The sequence below is a fragment of the Solanum pennellii genome, chromosome 8, assembly GCF_001406875.1.
Source record: "Solanum pennellii chromosome 8, SPENNV200".
NCBI lineage: Eukaryota > Viridiplantae > Streptophyta > Magnoliopsida > Solanales > Solanaceae > Solanum > Solanum pennellii.
In genome coordinates this window covers 66,810,230-66,826,434 of record NC_028644.1, presented here as the reverse complement: position 1 = coordinate 66,826,434, position 16,205 = coordinate 66,810,230, and the positions used below count along the sequence as shown (strand labels likewise).

The following is a 16,205-nucleotide window of genomic DNA, read 5'->3' as shown; positions in this document are numbered from 1 at the left end:
AAGTGTATGTCTACCTCTATTAAAGAAAAAAAGAAGTAAGGGGGCCAAATCCATAAAAACCCCAAAGCATAGGATAAAAAAGAAAATATCAAAAGATGTTATCACAAAACGAGGACCGTAGGATTAATAAGATCAACGGCGAGATACAACCAAGTGTTGCGCAGTCGGAAAAATAACAAATTTGCTCATTTTCCCCACAATCTCCTCCTAACAACGCCGCTTTCAAACACTCAGAGAGCAAAACCCTAGCTTCTTTCCCGATTCCGGTAAGTAGGGCTTAATTTTTTTCATTTCGAACACATATCAAATCAATCGGTGAATTTTGACTGCTTAATTCAGGTACTCTTTCAGTTTGCTTCTTCGTTATTTTCTGTATTTTGTTAATATTGACATGCTCATTTTGCATCTGTTTTGCTGTTTGTATTGGAATTTAATCGATAATAGTATGTTTATTGTCCGAAACAAGGTTGCATTCTATTGTGATATTTTAGAATTTGAACCTAGGTTCTCTTTGAACGAGAGTGTTTTGTATTGTAGTGTTTATGACTTTATGGAATTGATTGTTCTGCTGTTGATTTATTTACAACAGTTGCTGAAAACTGCATTTCATGTATCTGCATAGAAACAATGACTTTCGAAGAATTCAGTAAATATTCATGTTTCAATCTATGTATAACTAAAAAAAATCATAAGAGAGCTATAGTGCCTAAGGTGTTCTCGGTGCAGGAATTAGATTGTCAACATTTATATAAGCGGAACTTTGAGGCTGGATATCATGTATTCCATTTTATGTTTGAGTAGCTAGCCAGAAGAAAATGAAGAAGTTCAGAAGTATAATGTGGTGTGACTGAAAGCTTATTAATTACACATATGTAGTAAATAACCCTTGAAGGTTTGTTGATGGGAAATAATAAGTTTGATACTGTTTGGTTATAATTTAGATTAGATTCGGATGACAATTTTTATCAGACAAAAACACAACATGAAGTATAATAACAGAAAATTTAATTCAGGCCCTGGAGCATTTGTTTATCACCACTAGCTCTTAGTGTAGACTTACATTCCAGCTATTTTTAGAGCTGGTTTGTTATTAATACAAATTACTTATGTTAAAAAAGGTTTAGTTTAGGCCGGGATAGCAATAGCGGGGGAGAAGGGAAAGGTACTTCAATCAGATCAATTTGATCGAAACTTTGATGTTATCCTTGATATACCAGTGAGCAGCCCAAATTCAATTTTGAAACCAAAGACAGATTGATCTATATTCCCAGTGCCAATATAATGTTATGTTCAACACCATGATTTTTAAGGTTTATGCTTGGCTGTGGGTGATTTAATGGTCATGTAGCTGAGAGGTAGAAGAAATGGAAAGCCGAAACCCTAGAATGTTCTTCTCAGGAAATCACGTGGACATGTGGAGAAAGAAATATGAGAGCCTTTGAGCTAAAGAAATCTCTGTAGGCCACGTCTACAGGAATTCGATATGTTTTATGAACATATGGAGCTTATTCAACATTCCTAATGAATAAGTGATTGCGTAGAATCTCTATATTGGAACTGCAATCTTTAAGATGTTTTTCTGTACATCATCTCTATGGATTAATCCCTTCTTCTCAATGATGTACCTTATCTGTAAAAAGTAGGCTGCTTATAGTACAAAATGCATTTAAGGTTGCTAAATTGATATTGAATATATTACCGTAGAGAATTTTGCAGTGAGTTCTGTTTGTGTAATTTGTTCTTGTCTGTGTTAGTAACATGCTTTCTGTCTTTCCTTGTTCTTTTATATCTTTCCAAAACAGGGTGTTCTTTGATATGTCTAGTAGGCAAGATTCCGATATTGATGATGATTTCAGTGATCTTTACAAGGAATATACTGGCCCTGTTAGATCCAACACAACTAAGGCACAGGATAAAATTGTGACAGAAAAAAGGCCTCATGTTGGTTCAGACGAGGAAGAAGAGGATGCCCGCGACCCCAATGCTGTGCCGACGGATTTTACCAGCAGGGAAGCGAAGGTTTGGGAAGCTAAATCCAAAGCTACTGAGAGAAACTGGAAGAAACGGAAGGAGGAAGAAATGATTTGTAAAATATGTGGAGAGTCGGGCCACTTTACTCAGGTACTGCTTTGTTTTGGGATTCTTATTATTATTCTTTTTACCAGCATATTTGTCGAGGAGGGAGAGAGATTTTAAGGATCACAAGGGTTATATCAGTAAATATTTACTTTTAGTCAACCATTTAATAAATAATTTCCTGTGTTCCTCATGCTTACTCTCTAGGATGTTGATTTTTTTTTTTGCTGAGAATAATTAGTGAGAGAACTATAGTTCATTTTTTTTAGTCTCGCTTCTTAATATTCTCTTGTATTTTCTGGTGAAGGCAGTTGTTTTCATTTTACCTTGCTGTCCAGTTATCAGATGCTTGTAGAGCAACATCCACTTTTGTTTTTTTGATATACTGGGTCAGTTGGCATACTATAAACTGGTCATTACACTCATCTTTTTCCTTTTCCCACTTCCAACTAATGAACTTTTAAATGACTCTTTTGGGTTGGCTTGGATAAGTATGAAAACTGAAAATCTATCCATGAGAGATCTTTCTTGCATATACTGGTATGTAACTCTCAAAAAGGTGTCTTTTCTTGCATATACTAGTATCTCACTTGATAACTAAAACTGATCCTGTAAGAGCTTTAACTCTGGCAATATTTTGCTTATGATCCTTCTGAACTAGAGGCATAACTAAAGAAAAATCAAGCTGTGTGTATGCATTGACTGGCAATTGTTTTCTTGTGATCCTTCCGCATGCTGTTTCTATCAAGTCCAACCAGGATTCTCTTTTGGGAAAACAATGATGGCTTTATTAACAAACCTTGTCTTGCACAAGAATATATTACTACTGTTTAAGTAAATATAAAAGAGGCTGCCTATCAAAAAATCAAAAGGGTGTGTACCTCCATATCTGTCAAAGGTTTTTTCTCATAGACTCATTGAAGAGTTTATGCAAATGTCAAACTTTATTTTGTGTGCTAAATAAACCATGTTTAGGGATGTCCATCTACTCTCGGAGCGAGTCGGAAGTCTCAAGATTTTTTTGAGAGAGTGCCTGCAAGGGAAAGCCATGTGAAAGCTTTATTCACCGAGAAAGTTATAAATCAAATTGAGAAAGATGTTGGCTGCAAAATCAAAATGGAGGAGAAGTTTATCATAGTCAGCGGGAAGGACAGATTGATCCTAAGAAAAGGAGTGGATGCTGTACATAAAATTAAAGAAGATGCCGACAAAAAGGGTCCTTCTAGTTCTCAGGTGTCCAGATCAAGGTCGCCTGAGCGCCGAAGTCCTGTTAGCGCTCGTATGGTACGTTCTAATTCTCAGAGATCCAATCACAGCCCTCAGAGTGCATCACAGTTACACCATAGGTACGGAAGACAAGAGAAGGTTGTTGATGATCGCGGTCATGATGATTTTCACAAAATTGCAAGGGGTGGTTCACAAGGTAGGAAAGCAAATAGTCCGCTGTCTCTTCTACAAGTAGATCACATTTTGAGTTTTAGCCTGCTTTTGGTTTCTTATTTTTTCTCTTCTACATGTAACTTTCACAATTAAGTTTTGTATGAACTTCACAGGCTTGTTCTGATGTTGATTTATTTGCTTTAGTAATATACGCTGCTTAGTTTATCTCTGCTTTTCTTTTTGTGGCAGCAAGAGGTAAGTTCTTTTCAAGCATTCTGTTCGATTCTGATGTAACATTCCTGGTGGACTCAAATGAAAGGATTGTGTCCCCCAATGAAAATTTTCACTGAAAGTATGTAGAGACTCGTTTGCTTCAGATGGGTTCACTATGAGAATTTATGATTGTTTGCCATGTTAAAGCTGCCATCATTGTTAGAGTTCTTCACTGGAAGTGCTTAACCCACTCTTCATTTGATGAAGCTTATGGTAATGATGGAGCTAGAGGTCGATCAAGCCTGTCAAAGTCTCCGGCACGTGCTGCTTATATGAGTAACTCATATAATTCCTACGATGGTCATGGTCAGGGAAGGGGTGTCTACAGGTCTGATGGTTGGGATGCGAGTAGACGTGATTCTGACATGAAATCTAACCGTGATTTTGACCGCCCCTCCGTTCCACAGTCCATGGAGAGTGTTGAATTGGAATACCAAAAGGATGCCATAGATCTAGGAAGAATTCGGGACAAGGAAGAAGATGAAGAAAATCACAAGCATAGAGAGGTATAAGATTTACTTAAACTTTCATCTTTGCTTTTGTTTTTTCCATTTGGATTTTTTTTAGATTTCAGACTTGTTTGGCTTTGAACAAGAACCTTCTCTGAAGTCCCTCATGCAGATGTGTTAAATTCTAGTCAGGTTATGTGTTTATGTAAGGGCGTCAATGATAATTTTGTTTTGGTGTGTCAATTTTAGGCCATTAGAGATGTAAGAGAGAACTACATGAAGAAATTGTCCATCCTTAGAGTTGAACATGCAAAGCAATGGGAAGAGTTTCTTCAAATTGATGCAGTAAGGAGGCAACAGCTGGCAGGACAACGTATGTCAGCCTCCGGGTTTGGTGGTTATAATCAACAGAGTTATCAAGAGTATGACAACTCTGCAGGTAATCCACATTATTCTGGACCCAACATACCAATGGAACCAAGGGGAAGGTATCCAAACCCTATGGATAACTATCATCCATCAAGACCTCATGACAGTTACGATGACTTTCAGCGTCAGAGGCGTGAAGACTTTGGGAAAGCCTATAATCGATACTAGATGGGTAGATTGGAGTTTTTTTGTGGTGAGTTGTTTTACTCTTTTGACAAGCTAAAAGTCCTGAGTTTCATTTCACGTTTCACCTAAAGCATTAGCTCTGTTATTTTTAGGACTTCAAAACTTTCAGGACCGCAAGTAGGTGGAGTCCACAGGTTCACTGTGTTGAAACAGTCTGCGCAAGTAATGTTTGGAGATATAGAAGCATCATGAGAGATGCTGAGTATGATGGTACCATAGATGTTGTAAAGACAATTGAACAGGGTTCTTATTTGGGGTACATTTATCTAGATTAGTGAAGTTTGAGCTCTGGCGTGAGATTTGGAAATTCTTAATATCATGGTATACTTGCCTGCTTTTGCATATGCATCAAGAAGCTTTTGATCAAATGATGAGTCGTACATTTTTCATAATCCTGGCGATTTTAGCGAGTTATTGTTCTCTTACTACTTGAATGTCATAATTCAGTCTGCTGTGCTATATTGAGGGTATATACGCCTACATCGGCTGAAATAACCTCATAATTCAGTTTGCTGTCACGTGAAAGGTTAAAGTTAAAATGTTGTCAAAAAAGAAAAGGGATTAAAATGGAAATAGGGTCTTTTTAAAACGGAGAGAGTAACTTAACCGGTTCAAACTCTAAAATTTGGGTTAATATGCGTGAATTACGTGTTATCTAATCTTGGGTCAATAAGTTTCATGCTATTTTGCCACTTTAATTACGGATTATATTATCTTGTGACTCTAATTGAAGATACCTAATAAATAAAAGAAAAAATAGATTAGAAAGGATTCTTTTATTGATATTCATAGGTTGTTTTTAAAATTTAAATCTACTCAAAAGTTAAAAACTCATATTTTATTATGTTACCCTCTAAATTATGACCTTCAAGCACAGTATTAAAAGTTCTAGACCTTTAAACTGTCACATCTATTAAAATTCATAGTTAAACAATGCATTATTTATGTTATTTTCTGATGTTTAATGTCCTACTTCAATTTTTTTTTAGAAGTGTCAAACGAACACTACAAGCAGTTTCTTTTTTATTAAGAGTAATAATAATTCTATTTAGCATGTAATAATTTTCTTCGTCCGAAATTATTCGTCTGTTGCGTTTATCGAAAGTTAATTTAACTAATTTTTAAAGGTAAATTAGATTATATTGATTTGATATTTTTTTTTTAAAAAAGATATTCTAAAACTATATGAAAAACACTATAAATTACAATTTTTTGCATATTAATATGAAGAAAAAATACATCTTAAAATATTAGTCAATGTTTTTAAAATTTAACTCTAAAAATAAAAATAATGACAAATAAAATCGGACGGAGAAAAACAAAAAGGGAAAGATTCTTTTTGATTAAGATTAATAATAATTCTATTTAGCATGTAGTAATAAATTCTAATTAAATAACTAGAACTAAAGAAGAACAACAAGGGAAAGAGAAATTAAGGTGTCATTTTTGTTTCATTCGGTTCGAGTTCACTAAATCCCATGTTTCTTGCCTCAATTCATAAGCCCTAAACCCTCCCTTCGTCCTCTGGATTGAAGCTTAATTTTCCGGTGAAGTACACGGCGGAGATGGATTTGGACTTCGACGGTCCAAGTAAAGTTCCGACTAGGCAATCCCGTTTTGCTCCTAAAAGTTCTAAATTGAAGCCTCAACCGGAAACCAAACCAAAAATTGAAACACTGCCACAGTCTGATTCAGCCATTTCGACTAAAAAGGAAGAGTTGACTGTTCATTTAGCCGAAAACGGAGCGGTTACAGGTAATGACGACGTTCCATTGGAGGGAGAGACTACAGGAAACGACCTGGGAGAAGATGAAGAACAAGTCACTGACAGCGATCATGATGAAGTTGTTCGTGAAATTGATGTGTGTATTAACCCTTCTTTTGATCCCAGCACTCAGGTAGGTTACTCGATTTAAGAAATGTGTTGTCTTTTTGTTGATTTTTGCATTTTTTTAATTTGTTAAGTATAATTTTCTTTTTGTTTGTCAGTTATATGTGTTTCAATATCCATTGAGGGCCGTATGGCGTCCGTATGAATTGGAGGAAAGATGTCAAGAGGTGAGTTACAATTGTTTTTAATGTTTTCATTTGGTGGAATAACTTGGTCATCGTTTATTATGCCAAATGAATCAGTAGCTTCGAAGATTAAATTGAAAATGGGAGGTTAAAGATAAGAATGGACTAGCTGGGTTTAAGTGATCAGTTCTGAATTCCCTTTTTTTTATATTTTCAGGTGAGGTTGAGACCTTCAACTGCAGAAATGGAGGTTGATTTGGCAATAGATTTGGATTCTAAAAACTTTGACAGAGACTCTGTCCATGCTGCAACAATAAAAAAGCAGGTTCATTTGATTTATCCTCTCAAAATGTAAAGAGAATCTTTGAGATGTATGGGAGCATGACCTTTTAATGTATTGTTCTCTTCTTAAACCGCAACGTAGACAAAGAACGAACTAGTTAATTTCTTTTCGTCTGTGAGCCTTTTCTGGGTAGAGTTATCTGGTACATTTTTTGGTAGTTAGTGGGAGATAGCACGTACCCGATGTAATAGTCTAGGTGTTTACAAAAAAGCTACACCACACGCACGTGCACACACACGTATATGTATATATATGCTCTCCTTTTCCCTAGTTTCTGAGCATAAAATTGTTAGAGATAGGCTTAGTGTTGCTAGCAATTGGCGGCTACAGTTTTTCTCCCTTTAAAAAATGGCAAACTTATGCTGCCATGCCGTTTGGCTTTTCATCAAATTATGTCTGTATGTGCAAGTCAGTTGCACGTCAAACTTTAACTAGTTAAATGGCACGAAGATGTTAAAATTGTGGTGCCTGTCACCTTCAAAGCCTGCAACTGCTTTATAAAATTGTGGTGCCTGTCCAATTTCCTGGTTGTAACTCTGCTGTTAGGTGTAGGATAATGAGGTTGTTTTTGGCTAACTTTGACATTTAGATTCTGGAAAATCTGCACTTGATATTTGTTCCCTTAGCAGGAATTTCAGTTCTAATTTCTTTAGCCAGAGTCTGATTGTTTCTCATTTTCCAGATGCTTTCTACATCATGGATGCCATTACCAACTTGCGCCTCTGGATATGCTGTTGGGGTCCTCATTGGTGATAAGGTAAACAATTTGTTGGTGATGGCTTAAATGCATCTTTAACTCCTTCATGAAGTTTGATTGACTAGTAGTTAGTCTTCTGCAGTTTCTGTATGTGCTTATGCATTTTTCAGTTGTTGTCCTTTTCTTTTTAAAAATCTAATTAGGACCATAACGATGTCGAGTAGATACTCTCTCAACTTCAAGTGTGATCAAGTCAATTTTATATCAGCTTCAAGTTGAAGCAAATTATCCGCTGTCAAATCTGACTCTACTGTTATCTAGCGGTCTGGAACTGTTATAATAGTATAGTGTTTCTGGCTCTCTTATTCACCCCAAGTTTGCCACTAAGGGGCTGTTTAGTTGGGAACAAGTTATCGAGGGATTAATTATTTTGTGATAAGTTATTCCACCATGTATTTGGGATAACTTATCCCATCATTATTGTATAAATGGTGGGATAAATAATCCAAGGACTACCTAATACCTCCAACTAAATGCAAGATAAAATAATCCTGCATTTTATCCCGGGATTATTATACCTTATACTTCTCACCAAACTTTTCCTTAGTAGCAAAATGTTGTCAAGTTATTCTAGTTATTCTTTTGTTTCTTATATATATTGGTGTGAATAACTTTAACTAATTTTCTGGGTTTGCTTATAGTGATATGAAGCTCATTTCTGCAGTCAAAAGAAAAATACTAAAGCTTACTAATGTTCTCCATTGTCACGCTCTTGCTTCCCGTTTGTTATGCAGTTACACCTCAATCCTGTTCATGCAGTTGTACAACTCCGGCCATCAAAGCGGAATCTTAAGGAAAGTGAGTTGAAGAAGAACGTTATAACCAACAATGATGAAAAAAGTGTTGAAAATGAAGACGTCAAGGAGAAAAGGCCCGTGGGACCATCAAAGAAGCAGGTTCATTTCAAGATTTTTTCTTTGATTACAGCTCCTAAGCTCAACATATATGGACCTTGTATATGACACTTACATGTGATATTATGGTAAGGATTATTGGCTAGCACTTAAAATATCATATGTCAAGGATTTCCCATTTCCTGCTTTACTAGGTTTGCCACATTTTTGGATAAATAATGATAACGGGAATGCCTAAAGATAGGTCTTCAGTAGTTAAGCAGTCTGCTACTTCAAGTCTTAATTTTTCTTGTATGGTAAATACCACACCTACCTGCCTTTCCACTTCGCCTCAATTGGTGACTCGAGTCAACCCCAACTTCATTGTTGGAGGTGGAGAATCTTTTGCAACTAGGCTATCCTTCCTTGATGTTGCACAAGCTTTTTGTAAAAGTGTGTTACCTTTTCCTTGATTTAGCCTTGAAATATATACCTTTTGTGCAGAACAAATCACCTGGGATAGAAAAGGATATTGGAGAGGTATGAACACCTGTGAACATGTACTCAAAAAATTTCTGCTTCAGTATGAACTAAGAACTCTCCATATTGTTCTTTAGCTTGAGTGGCTGCTGATTTTTCACCTACATGGTTTGAATTGACGTTTCTGTTGCAAGTGTTTTCTATTAATATTTGCTCAAGAGCAGTTAGCTTTCTTCACGCAGTTGCAAGTATCATTCCAAAAAGTTTCATTGATGCAGATCCTTCTGAAGTTATTAATATCTGTTGTATTTCCTGTTTTAGCATTGGTTACATCTAAAATACCATGGGGCTAGGAGTGATATTTCAGCCAGATATCTGCAGAAAATGGCCATGGAGGAAGGCTCTCCAGTACCATTTTCAATGAGCCCGTATGTGTGCTAATATGGTTTATTTTTCTTTGCTTGAACAATATTTTTTTGGGGCAAAATGCTGCTGTTCAGGACAACTAAAAGAAGCATTTTCCCTGCCTCACATCATACATTTATCTACTCTCATTCTAATACCAGTTTTTTCTTTTCTTATTCAATATGCAGGGTTGATTATCTGAATGCCTTTTGTCCTGGAAGACCAACTGACACTGACAGATTAAAAATTCTTCGAACAAGGTATGGCTGCCACTCTAGTTGGTCCTTCACATTGTGTGTTTTGACATTGGAAGGTTTGGAGGAGCTTCTATGGAAAAACAAAAATTTTATTTACATCTATGATCATATAGATCGTCTTCTTCTTTATTGTTGGGTGTTATCATCCTCCAGTATTGCACTATTGCTGGACCATTTCACTACCTGCAAATTATCTTCTTTTTCTTTTCCATGGAAATTGCAAATTACTGTAATGCATTTGCTTATTTCTTGCTTTCTTTCATTGTATTTATTTATTCATTTTTTGCATTCTGTATAATGTTGAGTTGAGGTTTGTGATGATCTTTGATTACTTGTTCATAAAATAGTGTTTTTAGTTAGCAATTGACTTGTCTTTGGTTGATGGACTGCTAATCTCCTACAATGTCAGAGATCAGATTCACATAGTAGTTAAGCCTAGTTGCAACATCAATGAATGTAATTCTCATATATTAAATTTGTAGATACATTTTTCTGAGCTGGGGAAAAATCTCTCTAGTTAAAGAGGGGACACAGGAATTCTCTGGCTTAGACTCACTGGGTATAGGGAGAATTTCACTAACAGAATCAAGTTCAGCAGATTACGGTGAAGGGGATTTTTAAGAATGCAACATTGGGAGGTTTAATTAACCTTTGTCCATGTATGAAACTGGAGCAAATAATATTTGAGGGAAAATTAGGATAGAATGTAAACACAAGTAAGGCATGCAAGCTATTAATTACTCAAACACTAAGGTCTAGCTAATCATTGGCAAATGTTGTGCCATGGATCTATTAGTAGCAAGTCTATTCTTTTCCCCCCCGACTTCTATGTCTGGACTTGCTCTATATTTTATGTTAACTATATATTGGTGTTCCCTCTAAGAGATACTTCAAAAACAGTCTAGACTCTAATTTCTCTCGGTACTGTCAGTGTCGAAACAAAAAAAATAAAATCTCTGATTTACTCAGAGGTAGAGCCAAGATTTGAAGCGTATGGGTTAAGTATTCTAGTTTGAAGTTACTGGGTTCTTAATTAATAATTTATAATTATTCAATGCACTTTAAAATAATACAGTGTTTGAACCAAAGCTACTGTGATTGACGGAACTTGTAATCGAAACTCTAGATCCGCCCATGGGTCTGCTGGGGCTATGAAGGTGTAGATACTAACTCCATGAAGTGGTAAGTTCAGCAGGAAAAGGAGGTTACTAAGACTTGAATTGCATGGCACAATTGAAGTGTGCCTTTTACTGTAGAAAAAGTGAATCATGTAAACTATGAAGATAACATAACATAAACACAAACAACTCTATGGATAAATCAAAGCAGAAAGAGGTCCTTATTTGAGTTTCACCGTCACTTTTATCAAAGGAATTTTTTACGTGCTTGTCCCATGAAAAAGAATCAGGCCCGCCCGTGAAGGGTGTCTTCAATACGTGTTTAAATAAATCAAACCGTGCTGACAGCCTGACATAGTTTGACATAAATGTGCAACCTCTGACTTGAATTGCTTCTGCTTGTGATTCTTTTATTTTCTTTCTCTAGCAAGAAATTTGCTGTTTCTTCATTCTAATATCCCTGACATGTGAATAGATAGCCTTTCTTGATATGCCATGTTTCTCAACTATCTTAAATGAACATTCTTTCCCATTATATGGTCCTAGCTTGTAAATTGTCAAATTGATGGTTTTCAGGTTGTCTCAATTACCACTTGAAGAACGTGTCAGAATATGGCTTCTTGAGGTTTGCACCCACTATTTGAATTGTGCGCTGCATGATTATTCGTATGCCTTCAGCAATGTTCATATACATGGCCCCATGGCCCTTATAGCTCACAAAGGCAGCACATTTCTAAATCTGAGTTCATTTTGCAACAGGGGCCTCCAATTCATCGTTTTGATGCTTTAATGCACCTAGCGCCGGATAATTCTGCTGATGAGATTATAAGAGTCCTCCAAATATATGCACAATTAGTTCAAGGATTGTGGGTTCCAAAAAGTTCATTAGTCTATGGAACGAATAGCGGAGTTGAAGTTTTAGCGAGGAATTTCGTTCTGTACGAGTTTACCAAGGGTATCTTAATTAAAAAGTCAGTTTTTGGCAGGAGACCTGAATTCCTTAAAGCTGCGACACCAGCACTAAAATCATTAGCTGTCGAGAGGCCTGACCTGAATGATTGGAAGCTCAAAGAGCATCCTGACAAGAAATTTGAAAACCTTTATGGTGATGTAGTGAGAGAGCAGCAAGCTACCTGGGAGTGCTTGGGAAAACAGATCAATGATGTTTTGCCTGGAGGAAGAACCAGGCCTACTATGAAGAATCCTATAAACCGTGATGCCGACATTACTGCATTGCCGCCGAGTGGTGATAAGCCCACTTCTAGCTCACTTTTGAGAACATCTATGTCCGAAGAAATTCGAGAAGCTTTGCCAAAGGCACTTCAAGAAGTTTTTAGAACTTATAAGGTTTGCAGGTGAGATCGCTGAAAATGACTTGTTAAATTTCTGCTTTTGTTGTTTAATATCCAGTGAACAGTGATTTTGGGTATTCATCTTAGTCACACAAATTGTTAGAGTCTGAGAATAAGTAGGTGTCTGGCCATGGATTTCAAATAATTTTCACATTTATTTGAAATGTATGAAGTTGGAGTTGGTTATACTTTTTGCGAAGGAGAGAATAGAGCACTTTATTTGATGAAGACCAAGTTGGTAAATAGCTTTGGAGCACTTCTCCAAATTGTGATAAATTCGCATGGCCAAATGGTTTCTTGCGGAAACCTGGGTCAATGAGGTGGTTTATTGACCTTGGTTTGATTGCTCTAAAATTGGCGATCATGTCTGGGGCTTTCTGAAATTGCTTTTGCTCTCTTTAACTTCTGTCACCTGTTATCTCACTAATAAGTAATAACATCACCTTTTTAATGGCTTTTAATATTATCCGTTGGATCTTAAGGAATGTGTAAATAGGTGGTTTTTTAATCTGCCCTGTAAGTCATTTACCTCTTAACACAAATTCTTCCTGATTTCACCCTTCTGCTATATGATTGTTTCATCCCATGTATGACCAGCTTTCCTTAAGGATGAGATGGTCTAGTAATAGGACACATTTCTTTGCTTTCAAATATTTTAATACGTTTGAGCAGTGTTGATCCATTGCCCCTCAAAGTCCTGTTTATGTAGACTTATTAGTTGAGGTGAGTTGTGCGAGTATTTAGGTCCAAATTGTCCACTACATGATTCACGCTTTCTCTTTCTTGTATGTGGTATAACTATTTTACTTCTCTAGAATGGGAATTGATCATAACATAGAGAATATATTACACTGTCTTTTTCCTGTCCGCCTCACCTGTCTATGATCTAGAAGGAACATAGCATTTTATTCTTAAGAGAAAAATGTGAATGACTTGTTTTATTTGCATAATTTTCTCCATCTAAATTTGTGCGCACTAAAGATTGAGAATCCTCTGTTTACTTTTTGCCAGTTTCCAACAAATCCGCCAAGGTCTGCGAAAACTTGGAGTTTCTAAGTCATATCCTCCAAAGGGAGCTCCAAGGAAAGCTATAACTGCATCCGTTGATGTTTTTGATGCACCTCAAGAGGAGATACAGGCAGTGATTAATCAGGTTGCTGTAAACATCCATGGTGTCTATGTTTTGAAGTCGTCACCAGATAATCCACAGTATGACACATTGAGGTTAGTAACCGTTGCTATTATAAGTAAAACTGCTTGATAAACACCTAGGCCTATGACTAATACATAATGTTGGTTCTCAGGAAAATCGTAATTGATCTTTTTATGGCTGAAGGACCGAGTGCCAAGCTAAAGAAAGCATCTGTAACTGAAGCTGCCAAGTTGCAACTGAATAGGGATATTACCAATGTTGAGTTTCTAAAGGTGAGTAGTTCTTTTCTAGTAATGAGAGTTAAGGAATATCATTTTTTGACATTATTGTAGTTGATGTAGTGATTTCAATTTTGAATTAGTCAAGCAATGAAATATTCCTTCGGTATTTAAAATCCTAATGTTGTGTGGCAACATCACAAAACCATAGTACAACTAATCTCTCCCAACTCTACATTGACTCCTACTGATTGTAGGTCTTTGAGCTCCAGTGTGAAATATTGTTGTCGGTCATATTGCAATGGTTTTTCTGAAATTTTTGCAGAAGCTTCATTGCTTTTGTCTAATTCCTGATATATTATAGGAAAGACTTGCTGTATGGTAAATAATTTTTTATGCTTGTGCAGGTTATGAAGGAACTATGTCATTCAGAAAAATCAGCATGGGTTTTGAGAAGTGGCGACGGCAAGCCAGAATAGTCTCCTACCTCCAAATCATGTTGTACAGGTCAGGGAAAGTAAGTACATGTTAGTTGCGGAAATTCTCGATAACAAGTTGGAAGAAAGCTTTGCTTGAGGTTTCCCTTTACTCATACTTGTTAGTTTTTGGGTTATGCAATGTCTCAAGTATAAGGTTGAGCTGTTGGTAGGAAACGGTTTTGCATTTGCAAATCTATTAGAAAATTTAGGAGATATTACTTAATCAGAAGATATTGTAGAGATATACTTCTTTCCTTTAATCATTCAAAAGAGTTCTAAGTTGGTTCTAGTTTTATGGTGGCCAATGATACATGTCCCTTAACAAGATTTACATATAGGCATAATACATAAATACAACCCTAACTTGGCGACAATCGATAACTATAACCTTTATCTTTGGATGTGTACAAGTAGGCACTTAAATTTGTATAAAATTGAACATGTAGAGACACGTGTCTTACATGTCATGATACACGTAGGACACAAATTTTCCATAGAGGGTGCCATGTAGGACGAATGTGTCAAATTTTTTGATCTTGTACAAGTTTAAGTGTCTACTTGTGTATATCTAAAGTTAAGGGTCATAGTTGTCAACTAACGTCAAGTAAATATATATCATGACGCATATAAATGTTGTTTTGTCAATATATTTCATTTTTAACCTATCATAGTAAAATTTTCCGAGCAAGCTGCGTGACATCATTTAAGAGTTTAAATTTTGAGCTGTGAATTTAGAATGAAATTTTTATATTTATTTAAAAACTATGTAAAATGTTTTCCCAAGTTATATTAGTCAATAATTGAAAATATTTTTGAAACATAAAAAGATCATATCAAACAAAATTCAGTAGTTGCAACATAAAGGAGGAGCTACTTCTCAATCATGGGAAATCTTAGTTGCAGTATTGAAAACTTGTACTATTGTGATATATGTTCTCAAAAATAGTGGGAAAAAAAAAACTTTTATTCGAATTAGAGTAGCAAGTACTCTATCCTTAATCAATATGAAACTTTTAAATGCGAATTCAATGTCAATCGGACTCCAATATAAATATCGATGTAGATATCAAACACGAAAAAAAAGACAAAACTATTTCTACCTGGAAGAAACAAGAAGCATTACCAGCCGAATAAGCATTGAATAGTGTCTTTAGTACTATCACTGCACAGCCTCTCTGCTCTGCAAAAAAGGACTAAAGTAATATTGCTTTTGCATTGAAACTTGCATACACAAAAATATTTTCTCCATTTCATTTTTAGCTCTCCCCTTTAAACTTTATCAGTATTAAATTTATTTTTTTATCTGATATTCGATACGTGTTCTCTGATGACTAATCTTATGTCATGTTGTTGATCTGTTCTAAAGGAAAAATACTATTATTAAGTGTTTTTTTTCATATATAAAATTTGAACTTGAGGCTTTGGTGCAGAGTGGACGGACTACAAATGACACACTTCCATAAAATTTAATTTGACATTAAAATGTGAATTGGCCTTCACGTTTATCTTTTGAGAAACATTTAAACGTGAAAAGAGGAAGAAGAATAAAAAAAATTGGGATTAAGCAAAATCAAGCATGTGATTGTGTGATGCACGACAAAATACATTTCAAAGATTAGAACACATTTATTTGTATCATGGACTAAAAACTTAGCTAGTTTAATTTTTCCGTCCATCAGCAGGAGAAGCGTATCTAGAATTTGAAAATAATAAGAGTAATACTTATGTATCGGTGTTGCTACAAAATTATGTTAAATCAAACTTAGATTCCTATGCTAAATATTCATTTGTTATACCATGTACTAATAAGTGCAGTCACTCTATGAAAAATTACACTGTTTAGCTAGGTTGATTTTTTCTTTATATATGCATACTATATGTTAGACTCACCTAATTTTCTACATAGTTATACTTTTTTATATTGATTTTTTTTCTTCATGAAACTAATACAAATAAAAGTTGAATCAATTCTTATGCTATAAAAAAGTACTATATTAACGT

General features: G+C 35.5%; 2 protein-coding genes across 6 annotated transcripts; both read left to right on the top strand.

Annotated features, from left to right (window-relative positions):
* Nucleotides 1-111: 111 nt before the first annotated feature.
* Nucleotides 112-5,185, top strand: LOC107028857. Of its 4 annotated transcripts, none has more exons than XM_015230081.2 (7): nucleotides 112-266; nucleotides 1,803-2,121; nucleotides 3,052-3,499; nucleotides 3,706-3,711; nucleotides 3,937-4,235; nucleotides 4,428-4,800; nucleotides 4,886-5,185. In XM_015230081.2, the coding sequence occupies exons 2-6, from the start codon at nucleotides 1,816-1,818 to the stop codon at nucleotides 4,773-4,775; spliced, it is 1,407 nt and encodes a 468-aa protein (XP_015085567.1). In that variant the 5' UTR covers nucleotides 112-266; nucleotides 1,803-1,815; the 3' UTR covers nucleotides 4,776-4,800; nucleotides 4,886-5,185. The 4 variants fall into 4 exon arrangements, with proteins under 4 accessions (XP_015085567.1, XP_015085566.1, XP_015085568.1 ...); XM_015230080.1 differs by having other exon boundaries at nucleotides 153-339; XM_015230082.2 differs by lacking the exon at nucleotides 3,706-3,711 and having other exon boundaries at nucleotides 155-339.
* Nucleotides 5,186-6,194: 1,009 nt separating this feature from the next.
* Nucleotides 6,195-14,499, top strand: LOC107026853 (DNA-directed RNA polymerase III subunit RPC5-like). 2 transcript variants are annotated; one of them, XM_015227948.2, is made up of 13 exons: nucleotides 6,195-6,691; nucleotides 6,783-6,851; nucleotides 7,027-7,134; nucleotides 7,835-7,909; nucleotides 8,644-8,805; nucleotides 9,247-9,282; nucleotides 9,544-9,650; nucleotides 9,816-9,887; nucleotides 11,579-11,627; nucleotides 11,762-12,357; nucleotides 13,366-13,578; nucleotides 13,659-13,779; nucleotides 14,133-14,499. In XM_015227948.2, exons 1-13 carry the CDS (start codon nucleotides 6,359-6,361, stop codon nucleotides 14,202-14,204), a joined length of 2,013 nt encoding a protein of 670 aa, XP_015083434.1. In that variant the 5' UTR covers nucleotides 6,195-6,358; the 3' UTR covers nucleotides 14,205-14,499. The 2 variants fall into 2 exon arrangements, with proteins under 2 accessions (XP_015083434.1, XP_015083435.1); XM_015227949.2 differs by lacking the exon at nucleotides 9,247-9,282.
* Nucleotides 14,500-16,205: the final 1,706 nt, after the last annotated feature.

Coding starts and splice junctions, on each gene's coding strand:
- LOC107028857 (XM_015230078.2), top strand. CDS start 1,759: ATGCTTTCTGTCTTTCCTTGTTCTTTTATATCTTTCCAAAACAGGGTG. Junction 2,122..3,051: donor AGTCGGGCCACTTTACTCAG/GTACTGCTTTGT, acceptor AACCATGTTTAG/GGATGTCCATCTACTCTCGG. Junction 4,236..4,427: donor AAAATCACAAGCATAGAGAG/GTATAAGATTTA, acceptor TGTCAATTTTAG/GCCATTAGAGATGTAAGAGA.
- LOC107026853 (XM_015227948.2), top strand. CDS start 6,359: ATGGATTTGGACTTCGACGGTCCAAGTAAAGTTCCGACTAGGCAATCC. Junction 11,628..11,761: donor TCAGAATATGGCTTCTTGAG/GTTTGCACCCAC, acceptor ATTTTGCAACAG/GGGCCTCCAATTCATCGTTT. Junction 13,780..14,132: donor CCAATGTTGAGTTTCTAAAG/GTGAGTAGTTCT, acceptor ATGCTTGTGCAG/GTTATGAAGGAACTATGTCA.